The 17,701-nt window shown below is 34.8% G+C and overlaps 1 protein-coding gene and 1 long non-coding RNA gene across 8 annotated transcripts in view; one reads left to right on the plus strand and one right to left on the minus strand.

Annotated features, from left to right (window-relative positions):
- Positions 1-17,701, minus strand: part of LOC125659448 (uncharacterized) — a 65,892-nt gene that overhangs the window by 28,582 nt on the left and 19,609 nt on the right. For all 7 annotated transcript variants that reach the window (XM_056148592.1, XM_056148591.1, XM_056148590.1 and 4 more), the window contains one exon: positions 1-1,536. In XM_056148592.1, coding sequence (XP_056004567.1) covers positions 1-1,536 — 1,536 coding nt within the window. The remainder of the gene's footprint in view (positions 1,537-17,701) is intronic.
- The window catches only part of LOC130050054 (uncharacterized), a 24,494-nt gene continuing 7,000 nt past the window's right edge, over positions 208-17,701 (plus strand). Inside the window, exons 1-3 of the long non-coding RNA XR_008798440.1 lie at positions 208-343; positions 12,740-12,832; positions 13,571-13,624. This is a non-coding gene — a long non-coding RNA (uncharacterized LOC130050054). The remainder of the gene's footprint in view (positions 344-12,739; positions 12,833-13,570; positions 13,625-17,701) is intronic.

The raw sequence follows: 17,701 nt of genomic DNA on the forward strand, positions 1-17,701 counted from the left end.
CTTAACTGACTCACTACTGGAGTGGAAACTGACGTCTCTCTGGATTCCGCTGTCGTTGCTGTTGCTGGGCGTCATCTCGCTCTCTGGGATATGAGGTGGGTACCGTGATGCATCTACTATAGAGCTGCCACCAGAACATATGGATGCAGAATCTGAGTCTAATTTGGACATGGATGTTTTGAATGGTCCGTCATATTGATCTCTGACGGGTGAGCTAGGGAGACTAACATTCGAGTTCCTGCGAGGTATTAGCACATTGTTAGGTTTGGGACTTATTGGCCTTTTTGGATGGTTGTCCAGGTTTTGGACAGCAAGTAATCTGGAACTGGAGCTGTTTTCATTGGTGAGTTTAAAAGATTTCTGATAGTCTGCCGGTTTTCTGGGAAGACTATGGGCTTTGCCATCATATATTTCTGCTGATGTATGTCTTCTTCTGAACTGACTAGAATAAGGCGAATTAGGAGCAGAATCGACGTGAATATCCATATCACCTTGGAACACTGCGATTGGTGGTGAAATAAGTTCATCAATACTTCTCTGAGACACAAATTCTCCTTTACTCTTTTTGGTAAATAATCCTTTCAAAGACATTTTTCTACTGCCAGAATCTTTGTTTTTGTTAGGATCCGTATATTTCTCACTGGGTTTATTCTTTTTGAACACTTTATGAAAGAACCCCGATCCTTTGCTTCTCCCAGAATCACTACACATTGAATACTCAGATGGAGTCAGAGATAAATTCCCAACACTATCATTTCTCCCAGCACCTGTCATAGAATGGGGATACCCCCTCTCCTGGGCTTTCCTGAAACTTGAATTTCTCTGTAACTTTGCAGTCCCTAACTCCCTGAAACTGGCACTCCTTCGTTTCACATTTTCACTGGGTCTCTTTCTTTCCTTCATCGTACTGGACTGTTCATCAGCATCAGATTCCATTCTACTGGTCTGTAATTGACTCTCATCCACAGATAAGGGCCGTGACTTTCTATTCTCACTATCATGGCCCTCTTGCTTCGTTCGACGTTTCACCAGCACATGCCAGTTGGGTGAAGAACCATCATTATTGTTTTCAATCACAGTCACATCATTCTCATTCCTCATAAAAACATCAATGTCCTCGTCATCATCATAGAGAGTAGAAGTATGGGAATGAAAACTGTCTGTCAAATTAGCTTCCGAATATGACCGACCACTGTTGAATTGGGTTTTTAACTGTTCTGCATCCTCAACTGATTCCAGAGAGAGGTCCTCCTCTAGCTCCTCAAACGCTTCGCCATCTCGATTTTCGTAATCAGTCTCTATCACAAAGTGCCCATTTCTGTAGATGATCCTGTGTTGAGCAGTGTTAGAGAGTGAAGTTGTGGGGAGGCTTTGACTCCTATTGTAAACATTTCTCTGTGACACAGGATTAGACACTGTGGTCTTTTTATCTTTCACTGGGTTCAGACAGGAATCACTACTTTGTCCTTTCTTGTTTAAGTTTGATTCTCCATCATTTCCATTGCCTTTTTCATGCTCTGTAATCTCTGACAGCAGCTGAAGAACACATAAAAAAAAACACAAGGTAAAACATGTGTAAGTAAATCCAGTGAATGAAGTCTTATCAATGTCAAAATCAGCTCTACCATCTATACATCAATGAAAAATGTTCTTCCAGACTCATCATTCACAAAATGAATATTACCTACGAGGTGATATGAAAAGCAATACTAACTCTTATAGCAGACCTGCTTATTAAATGCTTTCCAAAATAAAAAAAAAGAATTTGGAAAGCAGGTGTCTGATTCCATTTAAGATTCACTGCTTGATAAGACCTGGTGCTAATAAGATAAGAGATATCTTTAACCATGTGTTTATTTTGTAATTTGCTACCAAAAAAATTTGGAGAGGGAGAAATGAGACTGGACAGGAAGCAAAACCATCAATATAAGTCAATGCATTCTTATACTGTTCCCAGATTAAATAGACAAGATTAGGGCAGTTTTCAACAAGATGATTGATGAGGTATGCCCTTAATGACCTAATGTGGTACCCTCCAGTGTACAAGGATACATAAACACTAATTATTGTTTTTGCATCTGTCAAAGTTTTGAAATATTCTGGTCATGGAAATAATCACACCAAAATTTAAAATAAAACAAACATTTGAAAAGATTTTCTATTTAACCCCTGTGCAGAAATTATTAAAGTTGTGCAATTAGATGTCAATGAATTTGCATTAAATAAGCACTGTTGGTCAGGTTACATGCAAAAAATTGTGTGTATATATAATATACATACATGTATATATATCTTCATAACTATATGTGGGTCAAATGACCACAAAATAATTTGATCACCTGTGGACAGTCTAAATCCAGTAAAAACTGCCTGAAATCGCCATCAAATGCACACATCGTAGACATTGCAGATGTACAGTAGGAAAACCATCCAAAATCCTGCACCGAAACTGCATCATCCATGTGGATAAAAAAATATTCCAGAAATCCCCTAACTCATCAAGTCCTCAATACTAAGGTTATCCTTCCATCAATCTCTAAAAACTAATGCACAGAAAATCCATCACCAAAGCTGATCACCAACACATGGTCAGGGTATACCTATGTCAGATTTATACACCAGACACATGATCATATCTGCATACTTAGTACAAACTTCTTTTTGAAGTTAAGATAACGACATTTTCATAATAATATCCTGTATGATAAGATCAAGATTAACTCCAAAGAACAATAAACCATTAAACTGGACAATGGTCAGGTCCTCAGGTGTAACGCTGTAACCCTGGGGCAGCATTCACAACTGCACCCAAAATATTACATAACTAACATCAACAGGCAAACATTAGGGATGTCCATTTATATGAAGCTGAAACTCTTGAAGATTGATATTCTCTGTTTCCCTTCACTTTTTATTCAAATCCTCACATTTTTTGCTGCCAAAGCCTCTAATTCAAATTGAAAGTCTGTGAAAAGAGGCACCCATTTGGGGTCAACATATCTAAAACTGATTTCTGTAAAGAATTACACGAAAAGTATTTCAGAACTAACCACGTCTGTATAGAACAAAAGCTGCAAAGTTATATTCACAAATCATTATATGGTATATGACACTGCATTGCTCTGCAGTTTCTCAAGCATCTGGTTCCATGGGGGAACACCCCCAGTTGAATCAGCTGGCCCCCCTTATCAGTAGAATTTCATCTGCTGAAGTGCTATCATTGACTCTCTGAGGAAACTGATTCCTGCTGAGACACGCTGACAAAACAACTGTTTCTCACAGCTCTTCCTGATTACATCACTAAAAGACAGTCATCTTTCTTGTAATGTCATCTATACATATATCTAATATTTCCCGTGTAAATTGTGTACACTTACACTACTAAAATTAAAGGCAGATTATGCACTGTATGTAACACTATTGAGATGAATTCCTTTCTTTTTCTTTTTTGTCTAATATTTTACAATGAAATTTGAGGACACAACCAATGTATGTACTTATAAAAACCATGCTAGACTTTATACCTCCTAATTCTATCTCAGTTCACCCATACCGAAACTTGAACATACCAAGTCCAACACATGAAATTATATCAGCTGTTTGCACCTTCATTAAGTAATCACTTGAATTGAAAAGTAAAAGGCCAAAATCTGTGAGTAAATACCCATGGGCCTTTTTGTATTCATATTTTCTACTTTTGTATTGAATTTCTTTATGATGTTGCTTGACCATATATATATATATATATATATATAAAACTCTAAACACTTTGTTGAAATATTTCGACCCTGTTACGACTGAAGAAGACCGGTAACACGGTCGAAATATTTCAACAAAGTGTTTAGAGTTTTTTCTGTATTTTAATTCCAAAAAAGAGACTTTATATAGACTTTATATATATATATATATATATATATATATATATAGAAATGTGTGTGTGTGTGTGTATGGGTGTAATATGAAAGAAAGAGAAAATTGTTACAAAAATGAAAAATCTAAAAATGTTATCTTTTGTATATATGGTATAGGTAACTTCGAGATTAGTGTTCATATTCCATGATCAAAGCCTACAATATATACTGCTCAGAAAATCTTTAGAAACGTTACTTTGTTCACTAATGCTTACCTTCAAAACATTCATATTAAGGCACATCAGAGAGGCTTTATCATCAAGTGCATACATCTTATTATCCATTAAACTGAACTTGAAATTCAAACATTATAATTCAAACTTGGTCAGGTCCTAATCTCTCAAACCCACTTTTAAACAACTGTATCTTTCCATGACATAAAAACTTTGTAATAGAGGTTTTAACACATTTAGATGACGATCAACTGCAGGGCTGAACCAACAGAACCCTTTGTGTGCATTATTAGCTTAGCACCTTGTGTCTAAATAACGACATAGCACAGGTCAATAATGTACTGGCTCCACAAAACAAACCTGGGACAGTTCAATCCATACCACTGCATATAGACACAGACTATCACTTATAGTACTAAGATAACATATCAAAACTATCTAGAGGAGGATCAAAAAATCCACCTTATCATTATAACATACTGAACAGAAGACACAAATCTTTAAGATGTGTGCTGCAGTAACAAGACATTTGGAGTTCTCTTTCTTCATCAAACTGGCTGAAGTGAGAATTGCAAATTCTCAAATCTTACAAGCCATTGAGATTTTATGGCATGAAATCAAAGATGTTTAATCCAAGTAAATACTAATTTTCATACAAATGCCATTTCAAAGACAAAGAAGATTCAAAAGGAAGTATATAACCTGTACATATCCATTCAAGTGACTATCCATAACTCCAAGTTCAAAGGACCTTAATTGATAAAACTTCAAGTGATGGAGGGTTCAAGAGATCAAAGGTGGAGTCAAATCCGGAAATTAAAGGTCTGGTCATTATGGTTCAGATTTTATGGTAACCGGAGTGCATATTTACAACAGCCTGGCATTGTTTTGACAAGAAATGTCCATCATATTTTTAAGGTAATTGACTTGATTTCAACAACACAGAACTTTATCTTGCATAGATAAAAATATTTCTAAAGTTTATGTATTTATTTGTTCTTAATTCTTGTTAGAAATAGACGTACATGTAGATATTAACAAAACAAATTTCTCGTTCATACCAAAGTTTCACTGTCACTTAAAGAATTAATAATGGAAGGATGTGCCACTGTGGTAGGATGAATTCGAAGAAAATGTAATATCATAAAAATAACTAGAATTTCTCCATGAAAATGATCATTCTGGCTTGCGACAAGTCAATTCAAGAAATAAATTCCAAATACACGTGGCTACTTTGCCATTACAATATTATATATATCACTTTGTAAAATCAACCATAAAAAAATTAAATTGACTCATTTCAAGTCTAATTCATAAATTTCAGGGAGAAATTCAACATCCTAGCATAATCATTTTTCTTTGGAAATATTGAATTATCATTAAAAATAAAATAATTTGATTTGAAACTACATATTGTTTTCACTTCAAACAGGTACCGGGTGAATTTACTTACATGCGTTTTATATTCATTCACAACACGAAATCATGCAATATTAAAATCATAGGCGCTCGGGTGATGTAAAATGTAAATAAAGAATTCGAACAAAGTGGTGGTGGTGGGGGTCACGATCAAAGTTCGAATTTCCTTTGTCTTTATTTACATTATGGCATGACCCAAGCAGTTGCTATTCTACACTTGAACTGTCATAAAGCAGTGCAAAATGAACATATATAAACCACCATCTACTGCCCACAATTTAAAACCCGTCCTCATACTTTTTTTTAATGTACCGTCGGATTCGCTTTGTTCCTAGACTACTGCACACTGCAAATGTCAAGCGAGTTCAGTTATGACGTCAAACTCTTTTACAACGTAGTCATTTGGGTAAATTAGAGAGGCCCGTTGAAATTGCACCATTATAACACAATCGTAGTTACGATTGCATTATAACACTGTAGGTAGGTCTAATAAATGATTAAAATATATTGTACTGTACTTGTGCGTTGTGTATATATCTGCAACAACGACAATCGCCTAGCAGTTTCGGAAAGTGCCAAAAAATGATGTCTTAACTTTACAAGGCCCCTTACATCACAAATAAATGTAAAGTAGTAATCACTATGAGCAACAAAGCTAAAGAGTTCATCAATTACCTCATTAAACTCAGATATAATTGCACCTATTCAGGTTTATGTTAACTTTTGGTTCATATAACTTATATTATATTATAAGGTCATTACTTTTTTATTGTACATAAGTGGCCTTATGATATGGCAGCCTAATGCTCTGAAGCAGTCTCCCACAAACTCCACGAACTGTCTGAGACAAGGGCGGATCAGGATTTAGGTGTGGCACCATGCAACAGGAAGGCCTTAGAGCCTAGTCATGAGCTGTAGTTTTAACTAAATTATCCCGATTTATCAATGTACACATTCAATTCTCAAAACCATTCTTGTTTAGACATTCAGCCTTTCAGGTGCTTGTAGTCACCTAGCATTTGAAACGTATGATGTCAGTAAGGTTTCTCGATGATATATTTATTAGTAATTTTTAAAATGAGATTTCAGTAACCATTCGCTTGTACCTTTTCTTGTTTCAACGGAGAAGAAAAAACGAGTATTGTTTTATATTACGAGGCCTGTTTTACAGCTGTTTTAGAGATATGCGTATTTTGATATGCACTGGTTAAAGGGGCATGGACACTTTGATTTTACAATTTGTATTGTTTACAATGCTTAACTAAAGTGTTTCTAATGGTCAACCAAAATTTGATTAATCAGTTTTTGAGTTGCAAGTCACGAGATGCAGCACTCTCAATTTTTTGTTTTAATGTAATTTTAAACTAGCTGCAATAATGTAGGCCTATCCGATTTTTTTTTATTCTTTTTTTTATTCTGTGTTTAGAATTAACTTGTAAATGGAAAAATCTGCTATAAATTAACTTTTACCAGTATATTTAGCCTATATATGTAAACAAAAACATGACACGAGCCTTAAAGAATTGTGAGCTCTGTATCTCCCATGTACATTGACAACTAACATTGAAATTTTTGCTGACCATTACAAATGCCTTAGTTAATCATTGTAAACATTAAAAACGGAAAAATAAAATTTGAAAATTTTCAGCTCAAATCGTGTCCGTGTCCCTTCAACATGAAAAGTCAACTTCTCTGTATAATTTTCATAAGGTTATTTATATGAACAGAAATGGTTGGTTTTGCCATGATTATCTGTTTGCCCCAGTGGATATGCCCTAAGCTTTTAAGTGGTTTCGTCCCACTTTTAACACCGGTTACGAATGGTTGAAGGTTAAGTGGCCACAATTTACCTGTGCAGATCTCCTTTAAAACACTATTGTCATTAGGTGCCAAAACATGGCACAGTGTGTGGATTGGGATTTTTTTTTCAACTAGACAGGTTGAAGTAGTAAATGTATAATATATTTGGACTAATAAAATCAGTATTGAACCAGTACATGTACAGTTTGTTCATCTTCCCTAGATTAACATAATAGAAATTTTGTGCACATGATTAAAAGATTTAATGGTGTCAGAATGCTGATGGAGTCTCTGTGTCGGGCCTATTATTTGCTGTTGGAACCGTTCTAGAAAATGGTATCATCATTATCCATGAGTCTGGGAGTACCCATCATCGCTAGCTATAGTTACTGAGTCTGGTAGTACCTATCCTACCACGTAGTGTTAATGGAGACAATAGGCGTGGCTTGCGACGATGGGAAGTACCTATACCCTACCTCAAACTGCTATGATGTAGAATTTAGAGTGGATGGAAACAGGAGGTTTGCGATGATGTGAGAATGGCTGTTGAATCAGATCCGTCATCATCAGCCGAAAGTGATGTAATATTATGCAAGTGCACTATCCGAGTGAAGCCACAGAATACAAAATTAGCTCATCTTTTCTTTTTTTGTCCAGGAAGCAAAAATTAGATTAAAAGTTGGCAGAGGAATACTCTGTTCATTCATTAAAATGTAAAACTTTGATATTATAAGCAATTTTATCTTTTATATCATGTCTAAGCCAAGCTTTTCTAAAAACAAAAATGATGCTTATTATCACTTGAATTAAAATACTATCATTAATCAAGTACTTGTCCCGACCACAAATAATAGGGTGAAACCACTTGGGGTGAATCCACTTATGGCGAACATGTAATTCCCAATAGGAAAAATCCAGTCGGGGCGAACAAGTAATCGGGGCAAAACCGCCTGTATTCTATGGATATTACTAACTTATTGTAGCATAGAAGGGGAGAAAACTCTGTGGATCAACTGGAGATTGAATGTTGGACTCTTAATGTATCTTTATTAATATTTGGACAGAATTTGTAAATTTTTGCAATATACTATATATCTGGTAGTTTTGGCAGATAATGAATATTCAAAGAAAAAAATAAATGCAATAAAGCCATTCTTGTCAAAATCATTATTACATAAAATGAAAATCCACTAGAGTGTTAAGCACCTGACTAACATTTTATGCATATCTAGAACTTCTCTTGTATTATTAAATATTTTTTGGTAGGAATCCAAATTTAAGAGAAAGGAAGGGGATTTATGGAAGTTTGCTGCATCCAATACTCTTGTATTTGCAAAGTTTAGACAAAAATATGCTCCTGGAAATTGAAGTTATACTCTCATTCTCATAAATGAAATATTTGTGACAGCAACACATACTGTGTAAGATTGACAGGAGTGGCGATGTTCTTGTGTGACATTTCATTATGCTCATGATTTCTGTATTTATCATTCACACACAGGTAAAACTGCAATACATGTTTGAGACTTGCAAGTTTTACTCCACTGCACTTTGTTTTGCAAAACAGAAGACTGATGAATTTTATGTACATAAATTTATATTTTAAAAAACCGATATGTTTAAAGTTTTCAAACCAAATTTTATGACCTGTATCTTGTAAATAGAATACCACATTTCAGGGCTTGAAGCTAACTTTTTATGTCACCAGTCCAGCTGGACTGATAGGGTATAATTTCAACCAGTCCGCAGAAAAATTTACCAGTCCAACAGAGTTTTCCAGAAATAATTAAACATATTTCCTTAATGTTATTAAAATGAAATTTAACTCAATATGCCTCAGACAATATTGCAATGTTCACTTAGAAGTGGAATTTTTATATTACATGTACCTCTGATATCTACAGATCGAAGCATGTCAAATGTGTATGTAAAATTTCATAAGTATATTTTCCAAAATGATGCTTTAGAAAATTAACCAGTCCCATTGGACTGACTAAAACAAATGTCAGTCAGTCCGCCAGACTTTTAACCAGTCACAGACTGACGGGGATATGTTTATTTCGAGCCCTGCATTTATGAATTTGGAAAAAGGGAAAGGGAAACTCGCCTATCCTACTTTTAGGATCAGAATTTTCAAGAAAAGATACATTTATGTAGTACATGTACTGAACTTTCTGATGATGATTAAGTGCTTAGAGTGGCTGTAAAGTATAAAGTTTTCCTTTACAAAAACATGCACTTGCCTCATACTACTTCCTAGTAATGTAGCATTGAAAGATACTGGGAACATGCATATTATAGTAACAAAATAAGCTGCTGCTACAAGTATCAATGAAATGGACTATTGGACGAACAAAGGAGTTGTTTGTAATCAATTCTTTCACTTCATTCTAATGAAAATTCAATCTTTTGATCCACTTACTTATTATGGGCAAACATAGCTGTGGGGGCGCTTCAGGTAACGAGAATGGTTATAGGTACATGTACAAACATTGTGGTCTAGAATAGAAATGTGACCTAAATCATGATGTTTCTGTTAGTTTTAGAACGGGTTACAGAGATAACTTCCTGAGAATCAATAGCTGTAAACTCTAGGGGTGTTTGAGGTGCTCAGGCTACTGACAACTGTAAAATGCTTGCAAAAGCAATTGGCACAGGCCATTCTCTAAGACATCTTTGGAAATTACAAACGAAATGTTGGGTTAATATGGAAACTCACCTGTGAAAAAATGTTTGCCAGGTAAATGAGGATTGCCATAGCAAGCATCAAAGCTACTACCAAAACATCAAGTAGAAACATAGCATCCTTTAATTCAGTTACCGGGGTGCCTGACCTTAAAGGGTGGAGTGGCTGTACCCCGAGTTCATCAAATATCTTAATGATGGCACTTAATTTCTCTGTGATTTCCTGAATGAAGTCATTAATAGGTCCAAAAACACATGGGTGATTCCAATAACAGTAAATATGGCGATAGTCACTCTGTTGATAACAATTGGTAGATTTAATGACATACCACAATGCTAGATCATCTCCTTGTTTCTAGGTCTCTTGTACTGAATAGCAAGATTGCCACTCATGTTATTGAGAAGATTTAAGATGGGCTAATTCCACACTAGTTAATGGTCCAGGTTTGTTTGGTGACAGTAACTTTTGTATCACTTTGTTCAAACCCTAAGGGGAATGCTTCACCTGTGTATTTTCTGGTGGTTGATTTTTATGAAGTCTCAAATCACCTGCAGATGTGTTGGGACCTCAATCGAGTCATATTGCCAACACAGCTGACCTGGCATGTATACATATCCTGCATTGCATCAGTATTTGGTAAAGAAGTATAGGTGAGAATTGAATTGAACACAGGATGACACAATAAAAATCTCATTAGATTCCCATCGTTAAATGGCAACAACACTTGGAGAGACTTTTATCCCCTTCCTATGTGCTTCCCTCACTGTCTGGTGATTTCCATACACGGAGCATTCATTAAAAAATGAAACGTATGGGTAATACATGTATGCTTGATACTTGGAGACAAGTCACCTGTAAATAGTAGCATGAATAGGTAGTTTATTATTTTACTTGGGCGTCGGTGAACAGAGATGGAGATCTCTCACTGTCTGGTAAATGGTGTTGTCATGCTTTCTAAACAAATTAAAAGATTCCTCTTCTTTTTTCTAACAATTTAAAATCTGCCATATTGTAAATCTTTAAATCCAATAATGATGGTCATGACTTCATTCAAAGTTAATATCATCTACCAGGGGGAAAAAGCGGAAAATTCAGAGATTGGAGTCCAGTCAAGTCCGATGAGGAGATAACCAGAGGGTCGTATGCAAGTGTTCACTAGTATTTGGCAAGATCCAATTAATATTTATACCATCACATTAACACTTAATGGTTGTCACTATAAATATGTCTCCCTCATCAAACAAATGGCACACAAATCTGGAAAATCAGGTTTCGATAAAAAGGAGAAAAGAAAAAAGTCCATAATCAGTGACCACAAGGCCTAGTTGTGTGAAAAGTGAAGTGTGTGTGGAGGTATCCTAAAACCTGCTCATAGTTGTAACTTATGTACACTGACAGAAAATTTAAATAAATCACAGTATTTTACCTGTGGTTTGGCCTTTCATTTGGATCATTTTACACCTGTGCTGAAATGTTGCAGGCACAGTACTCCTTCAGGACTTATTCTTTTTTGTAAGAAGGCATGTAATTTAAAACATTTAGAAGATGTCACTTGAATCACTTGTTTTCCTTCTGGTGAGATGAAAAGAAATTTAGCCAGGAGAAATGAAGGTTTCAATGTTTAGGATATGCTAGTTCATGTTTTTTTAAAAATAGCTAGGAGACTCTGAAATCACTGTGCGATGGGAGGCAACTGCTAAATCATATCTGAAAAACCCGTTGTTTGTCACTGTGCAAGTAATAAATCTGTATGGGATAAGACATAAAGTTTGTTAAATAGAAATTAATTGGTTCTGCAAAGGCATTAAATTATTTTTCATGCATATAAAAACTTTAGGCCAGAATCTATTTAACCTTGCAACATATTTGTTAAATAGATAATTAGGGGATCTTATAGCCACATGTCAGTTGGATTTCAGGCTATCAAAGCATTTTTTGGGCTAATATTGAACTTAAATGGAAACATGCGAGACAGCGTGTCAGTTTGACATTTCCGTGGGGTGGCATTAAGGGAGCTGGTTGTGATTTGTCATGGTCATAAATGGCTATCTAAGGCAGTGGTAATGGCTGGTGTAAATAATGACTGCAAGACATAAAAAAAACCTGTGTATTCATCCTTCATCCTAAAATCTGTAACCTGAGGTACAAAGTAGGAATTAGATTAACATAGAGAAGACCATTAGAAGCTTGTTGCTAATGAGAAGTCTATGACCATTTCATTACTGTCAGGATAATGAGATGTAAAAGTTCTAAGCTAAGCTAAAATGTATTGAATGTTTAATTTACACATGATAATATGATACCCGTGTGCACATTTTGAAAAAGATTGTTGTGTTTGGTGGAATTTGATCAGGCTAGCAAATGTTGCTAGTTTGCTGCATGTATGTGTACATCAGACATTACCCTGATGGCAAGTAAACATTTTGAGCAGTACTGTTAGGAAGTGATCCGAGTCTTCCATTAAGGTACCATGTATCCGGTAACATTGATGTGTAGGAAATGTTGGCTTTCTTGGTGGATGAAGAAAATTCGTCAAAATTAAAAATACCCCAAAATTCTTTTCATATAGACAATACAATATTGCATAAAAAAATAAAGCTCTAAGAAAAATCTGCATTTATTACCATGATTACTGATGTCAAAGTCACCTGATATATGGTACATGTATTTGAATTCTCCTCCATAGAATTACTTAAGATATTGTCCACTAAACAAGGATTTAGTTCCTTTATTTTAAAAACTATTTTCAGGACCCCCTCCCAAAGTAGGAAGAAGGAATCCTTCTCTTGCAGCCCCTCTTGCTATGCGGCCGAGTCGATACGTGAACCATTCTGGTGAGACAGGTACAGACTAGACCTCTATGATTGAGTACTACTATGTACAATGTATAACACAGTATAGAAAGTGCTGATGATTTACTATCTCCTTGCAATTGAATTGGAGGGTTATATATTAAATACACCGTGCCATTATTTATAAAACGATGTAGTGCATGCAAAATGTCGATATAAACTGCATCAATATAAAATGCATTGGCTTAAATACCCTGTTTAAAAATAATGCCCAGTTGCTAGGAAATGCTCTGTAGATTGCACTTTTGCATTACTCTTGTTTAAATTAGAAATGAAAAAAAAACACCTGAAAGAGGTTATCAAATCAAATCAAATTCAGCAGATCTGTTGGATATCATTAATTAAGTTAACGACCATGCTGTGTAATTATTTGTCTCTACATTGAGCAAATGTTGTACACAAGAACTCAATAGAATCGCCCATTACTAGCCAGTGCTCGTTAGTTAGGTTCCTAAGGGCCAAATAATCGAATGATGGATGGCTAGAGGTTAATGGATGTCAAGGACACTCTTATGTGCACTTGATATACCTTAAACTCGTGCATCATTCATGTTCTTTCTTAATTATACACTAGAATCTTTTTTTTGTGCCCAACCAATCAAGATAATGGCATCAGATGATAGAGATCTGTACACTATATCTGACAGTGGTGCAAACTTGATAGATAGTTGTAAGCCATAGTTCTTGGTTTAAAGATACAATAGCTTCTTTTTTATTTTATATTCACAGTTTGAGACGGAGTCTGCAGCTGCATAAATGGTCCATGATACAACGGTAGGGATTGTAAGTATGTCAGCTAATTAAATAACTATTGCATACAAAATCACAGATTGTGATTATAGGAAAAATACACAAGTATTGTTTCAGGAGCTAATGATATGCAAGAAAAACATCATCTGAGCAAAAATGACTGCTACTTCTGGCATGTAGCTGAGTTTTCTGTTGACTGTAAACAGGTGTTAATGATACTGGTTTGAATGGGGGTGTTGTAGGCAGAGGATCTGTATTACTGGTAATCATACAGGTAAACACAGAATAGCAGAGGCTCTGTATCTAATAAAGATTGTTGTTTTGGATGCTACAGGCACTTCTTTATATTTTCCCCCCAGCCATCAATCTGATGTAACTGATTTAAGTTTTATAACCACAGCTGGCTTGGAGGTTATTTGGATATTTACCAAATTTTCAAAGACATTTGTTTTGAATAGAGAAGGGTAAAAATCGTTCAAACAAGTACATCATGTATGAATTATCTTGTGGTGTGTTTATCTTTGGATAAGTATTTATGTTTCTTGGAGAGATTTAACTTTTGTGTGTGTATTCCTTAGACTGCAGTGACACACAACACAGCAAGATATTTTTTTACATATGCTGAACTTGTACTAGTTAGAAGCTAGAGTCTCTACACCAGAAATTTGCTTCCATCATGTTGTACATCATTTGTCACAAAGATGTCAAAATAGGACTCAGTTTGCTATTTAATTGCAGTGGACAGAGGGGTGGTTCACCTCCCCCTCCTCTTGTTTCTCTCCCTCCCTTTCTTCTTTTCTCTCTCCATCCTTGTTCCACCCCACATCTGGTAAAAATTTACCTTACATGCTGAATAGCATGTACATGTAGATACATTTGCACTTTAGATTTTTTTTTAGTAATGCTTTATGTGTTGGCATCTGCTCTCTGATAACTTTGTACAAATTTGGCATGTACATCTTTGTATTAAATCAGTGTGTCTTTCACAGTCTAAGTTGTTCTCTAGCTTTTAGCTTTTAGTCTAGACATATCTTATCAGAAAAAAGGTCAATTTTTTGAGAGGGCAATCAGGAACATATGTAATTTATAGATCATAACAGCTCTAAGCAAATTTATTTTAGATCTTGTGTGAAATATGCTTGGTTATAAATTTCAAGAAACTGCACAGTGTTTGCCAGTGATATAATTCTATAATGTTGTTTTTGTTGTTCTACCACTCAACATTTTTCATTTTGAAATATGTTCTTTCAAGTGGCAAACATTGTATAGATCGGAATGGTATGAGAAAATTGAGCTAATTTTGAAGTTTGGTTCAAAAGTTAAAAATATTTGAAATATTTGAGATAAAGCCATGGGTTATCTTGGTAATCAGAAAACCAATGAAACAGCAGGTTATTTTGAGCAAGACATCAAAGATTCTGTATATAGACATTCTAGAGTTACAGAGAAAGCTTACAATGAAATGCTGAGAAATTATGATTCGGATTGATTTAGGAACTGTAATACACATCCATTTATTTCTAACCTTGATATCATAAATTAAAAAAACAGCCCCTATGTTATATCATGTTGATCTGTAGGTTTGTGAGAGAACAAACTCTTTTCTCCATCAGCCTGATTGTCATCAAACCACTTGTTATAACTTCAAAGGTTTATTTGAAATTACTTGTGGGAAATTTAATCTTCTTGCCTCAATATTCATTCATGACTTTCTTTACTAGTACTAATAATCTGAGCTCAAGACCTTCCAATGCTTTGAGATTTGTGATTGATTAGAGGGCAAAGAGATACCATCCAGTGCTTGGCTATGATAATAACATCTGTTTGAGTTGATTTTTACAGAAATCAGACTCTTGCAGTCTATCTAGTAATGATAAGATTTGAGAAGGAATTTACAGTTATAGAAAAACAGCTTCCGGTCAGAGTGTCAGCTGTAAGCTCCAATGAAATAAAGAAAGAATCCGGAATGATTAGAAGTGGAGGTTAAAATACCTACTGATTAACTGTTCTAAATTTATCTCTTATCAAATAGTTTTAGAATTCTTCTCTGAGACTCATCCTTGATTAATTCATCAATAATAAAAGTGCAGTCGTCTTGAATTGGTTTGAAAGCTTACACCCACTAAAATTTAAAACTGTCCTATGGCTGATCACTCAATAAGTTTAACCATTGTTTTGTTGCATACTAATTTGCATACAATATTTGTGAATTCCATAATATACTAATAGACTCTTTCATTAGTTTGATGGGAATTGAAAAATTCCATGGAGGGGACAAGATTCACAATCTAGAGGCTTTGCTTTTTTTTGTTGTTGCAGGAAACAGTTGGATAATTGGAAGAGTTTACAAAATTTCCGCATCAATTGGAGTTTTCTATACATAGATAAATCTGTTAAAATGCTGGATTAGCCAACTCCATTTGTTCGGAAATGAAATCTGAACATTCTAATACGTGTAGAGCATATAATATTGTTAAAGTAGCAAGTAAATGGATGTTCTAAGTTAATTTATAAGAGGTAGTTAGTTTTTTTTAGTATGGGTGTTTTGTAGATAAATGATGGTGTAACTACTGCAGCTTTGAGTGTTGAAATTTATTGGTTGTGGCAGTTATACAAATTGCAGACATCAGGACCCTGTTATCCTATAAGCAGCTCAATTATTTTACAGGAAAACAAACCTGCATGAAATCACATAGGGGGAACAAGCTTCAATTATACTGAATTGGTAAAAAAGTAGCTTACTGGAAGCAAAGCATCCACACAAGATGTCTGCTGGTGTTGAAGACTCAGTGTGACATTAATTGGTCATTTCATGAATATTTAGAAAGCAGACGGTCTTTGTAATTACTATACAAAACAGACACACTGCGTTGAGATTCTGCTATAGGTGTAGTTGACTGTATATAGTTCTACAGTAACACCTGGATGGCAAAATTTGTGTATTATAATGTAAATAAACCCAGGAGATAACATCAACATCATGAGGAATTTATGTGTCCTTAAATAGAATATGCATATGCTATCCGACACGGAAATTAACCTACAATTTCTAATGACCTGATGGCATTGGAGAAATTGAGAACCATAATTTTTTGTCATATTTCACTCATTTCCTGACCCAGCCCTATTTGGTTCCATTTTGTCTACTTGTAGTAGATTATTTAGGTGTGAGTATATTTACTTACTGGTAATAATACTTAATGTACATCATGTCAACTTATTCCATGCCATTAGACAATTAGCTATAAATATAACATCAAATATGCTGCATAACATAGCCACCTTTTAGTTATGATTCCAGTTTGTCATTAAATGTTAATCATGAAATGTCATTCAACATTTGTGCCTCCAGGCTCTTGTTTAATTTCATATTTTGTCTGGGAGGAAAATATCACAACCTTGTGAAAACATAGCTGCAACATCAATGATAAAAGTCGATTTGTAAGAATTTATGCCCCATCAAAGCCTGTGCTGTATAAAGCCTCTAGCATTGATCAGACAGGGTTTCTATGTGCTTTATGTCACCTTGGTGAATATGTAGGTGTCTGTTTGAGTTATAGACAATGACTTACACAGATGAAGAACATCTGCTCATCAAATTCAGCCATTTGATTTTGACTTCTCCAGTAAAATGGAATGTATTTAGATGCACCAAAATTCAATTTGCTTTTTAGTAATAATAACAAGCCCTTCATCAGATTACACTTGTACTAACTGATATATATTGATGTGAAGATAGCTGTTTAGTCACATTACATTAAATCATACCTGCCTAAATATTTGTGTTAAAATATTGAGAAATCCATATAGTTGTACAAATAGAAAGCATGCATGTTTTGCAGCACACACCACAAATAAAGGGTGATTAGGAGGAGTGCCATTTTTCCCTCTTTTTTGCCCCACAACTGCACAAGCATATAAACAATTTCCATCGAATACATTTAGAGAATGTTTTAAACAGAAAACTTATTGTATGTATTTTTGCTGCCAGACATGAGCAGCTTTTGATTTCATGCAGATCAATTGGAATAAATCTTGTCATTGATACTTGAGGAAAGATCTATAACAAAATCAAATTGATCTTTATAGATGTACATATTTCTTCCACAC

The sequence above is a fragment of the Ostrea edulis genome, chromosome 9 (genome assembly GCF_947568905.1).
Source record: "Ostrea edulis chromosome 9, xbOstEdul1.1, whole genome shotgun sequence".
In the NCBI taxonomy this organism is placed as follows: domain Eukaryota; kingdom Metazoa; phylum Mollusca; class Bivalvia; order Ostreida; family Ostreidae; genus Ostrea; species Ostrea edulis.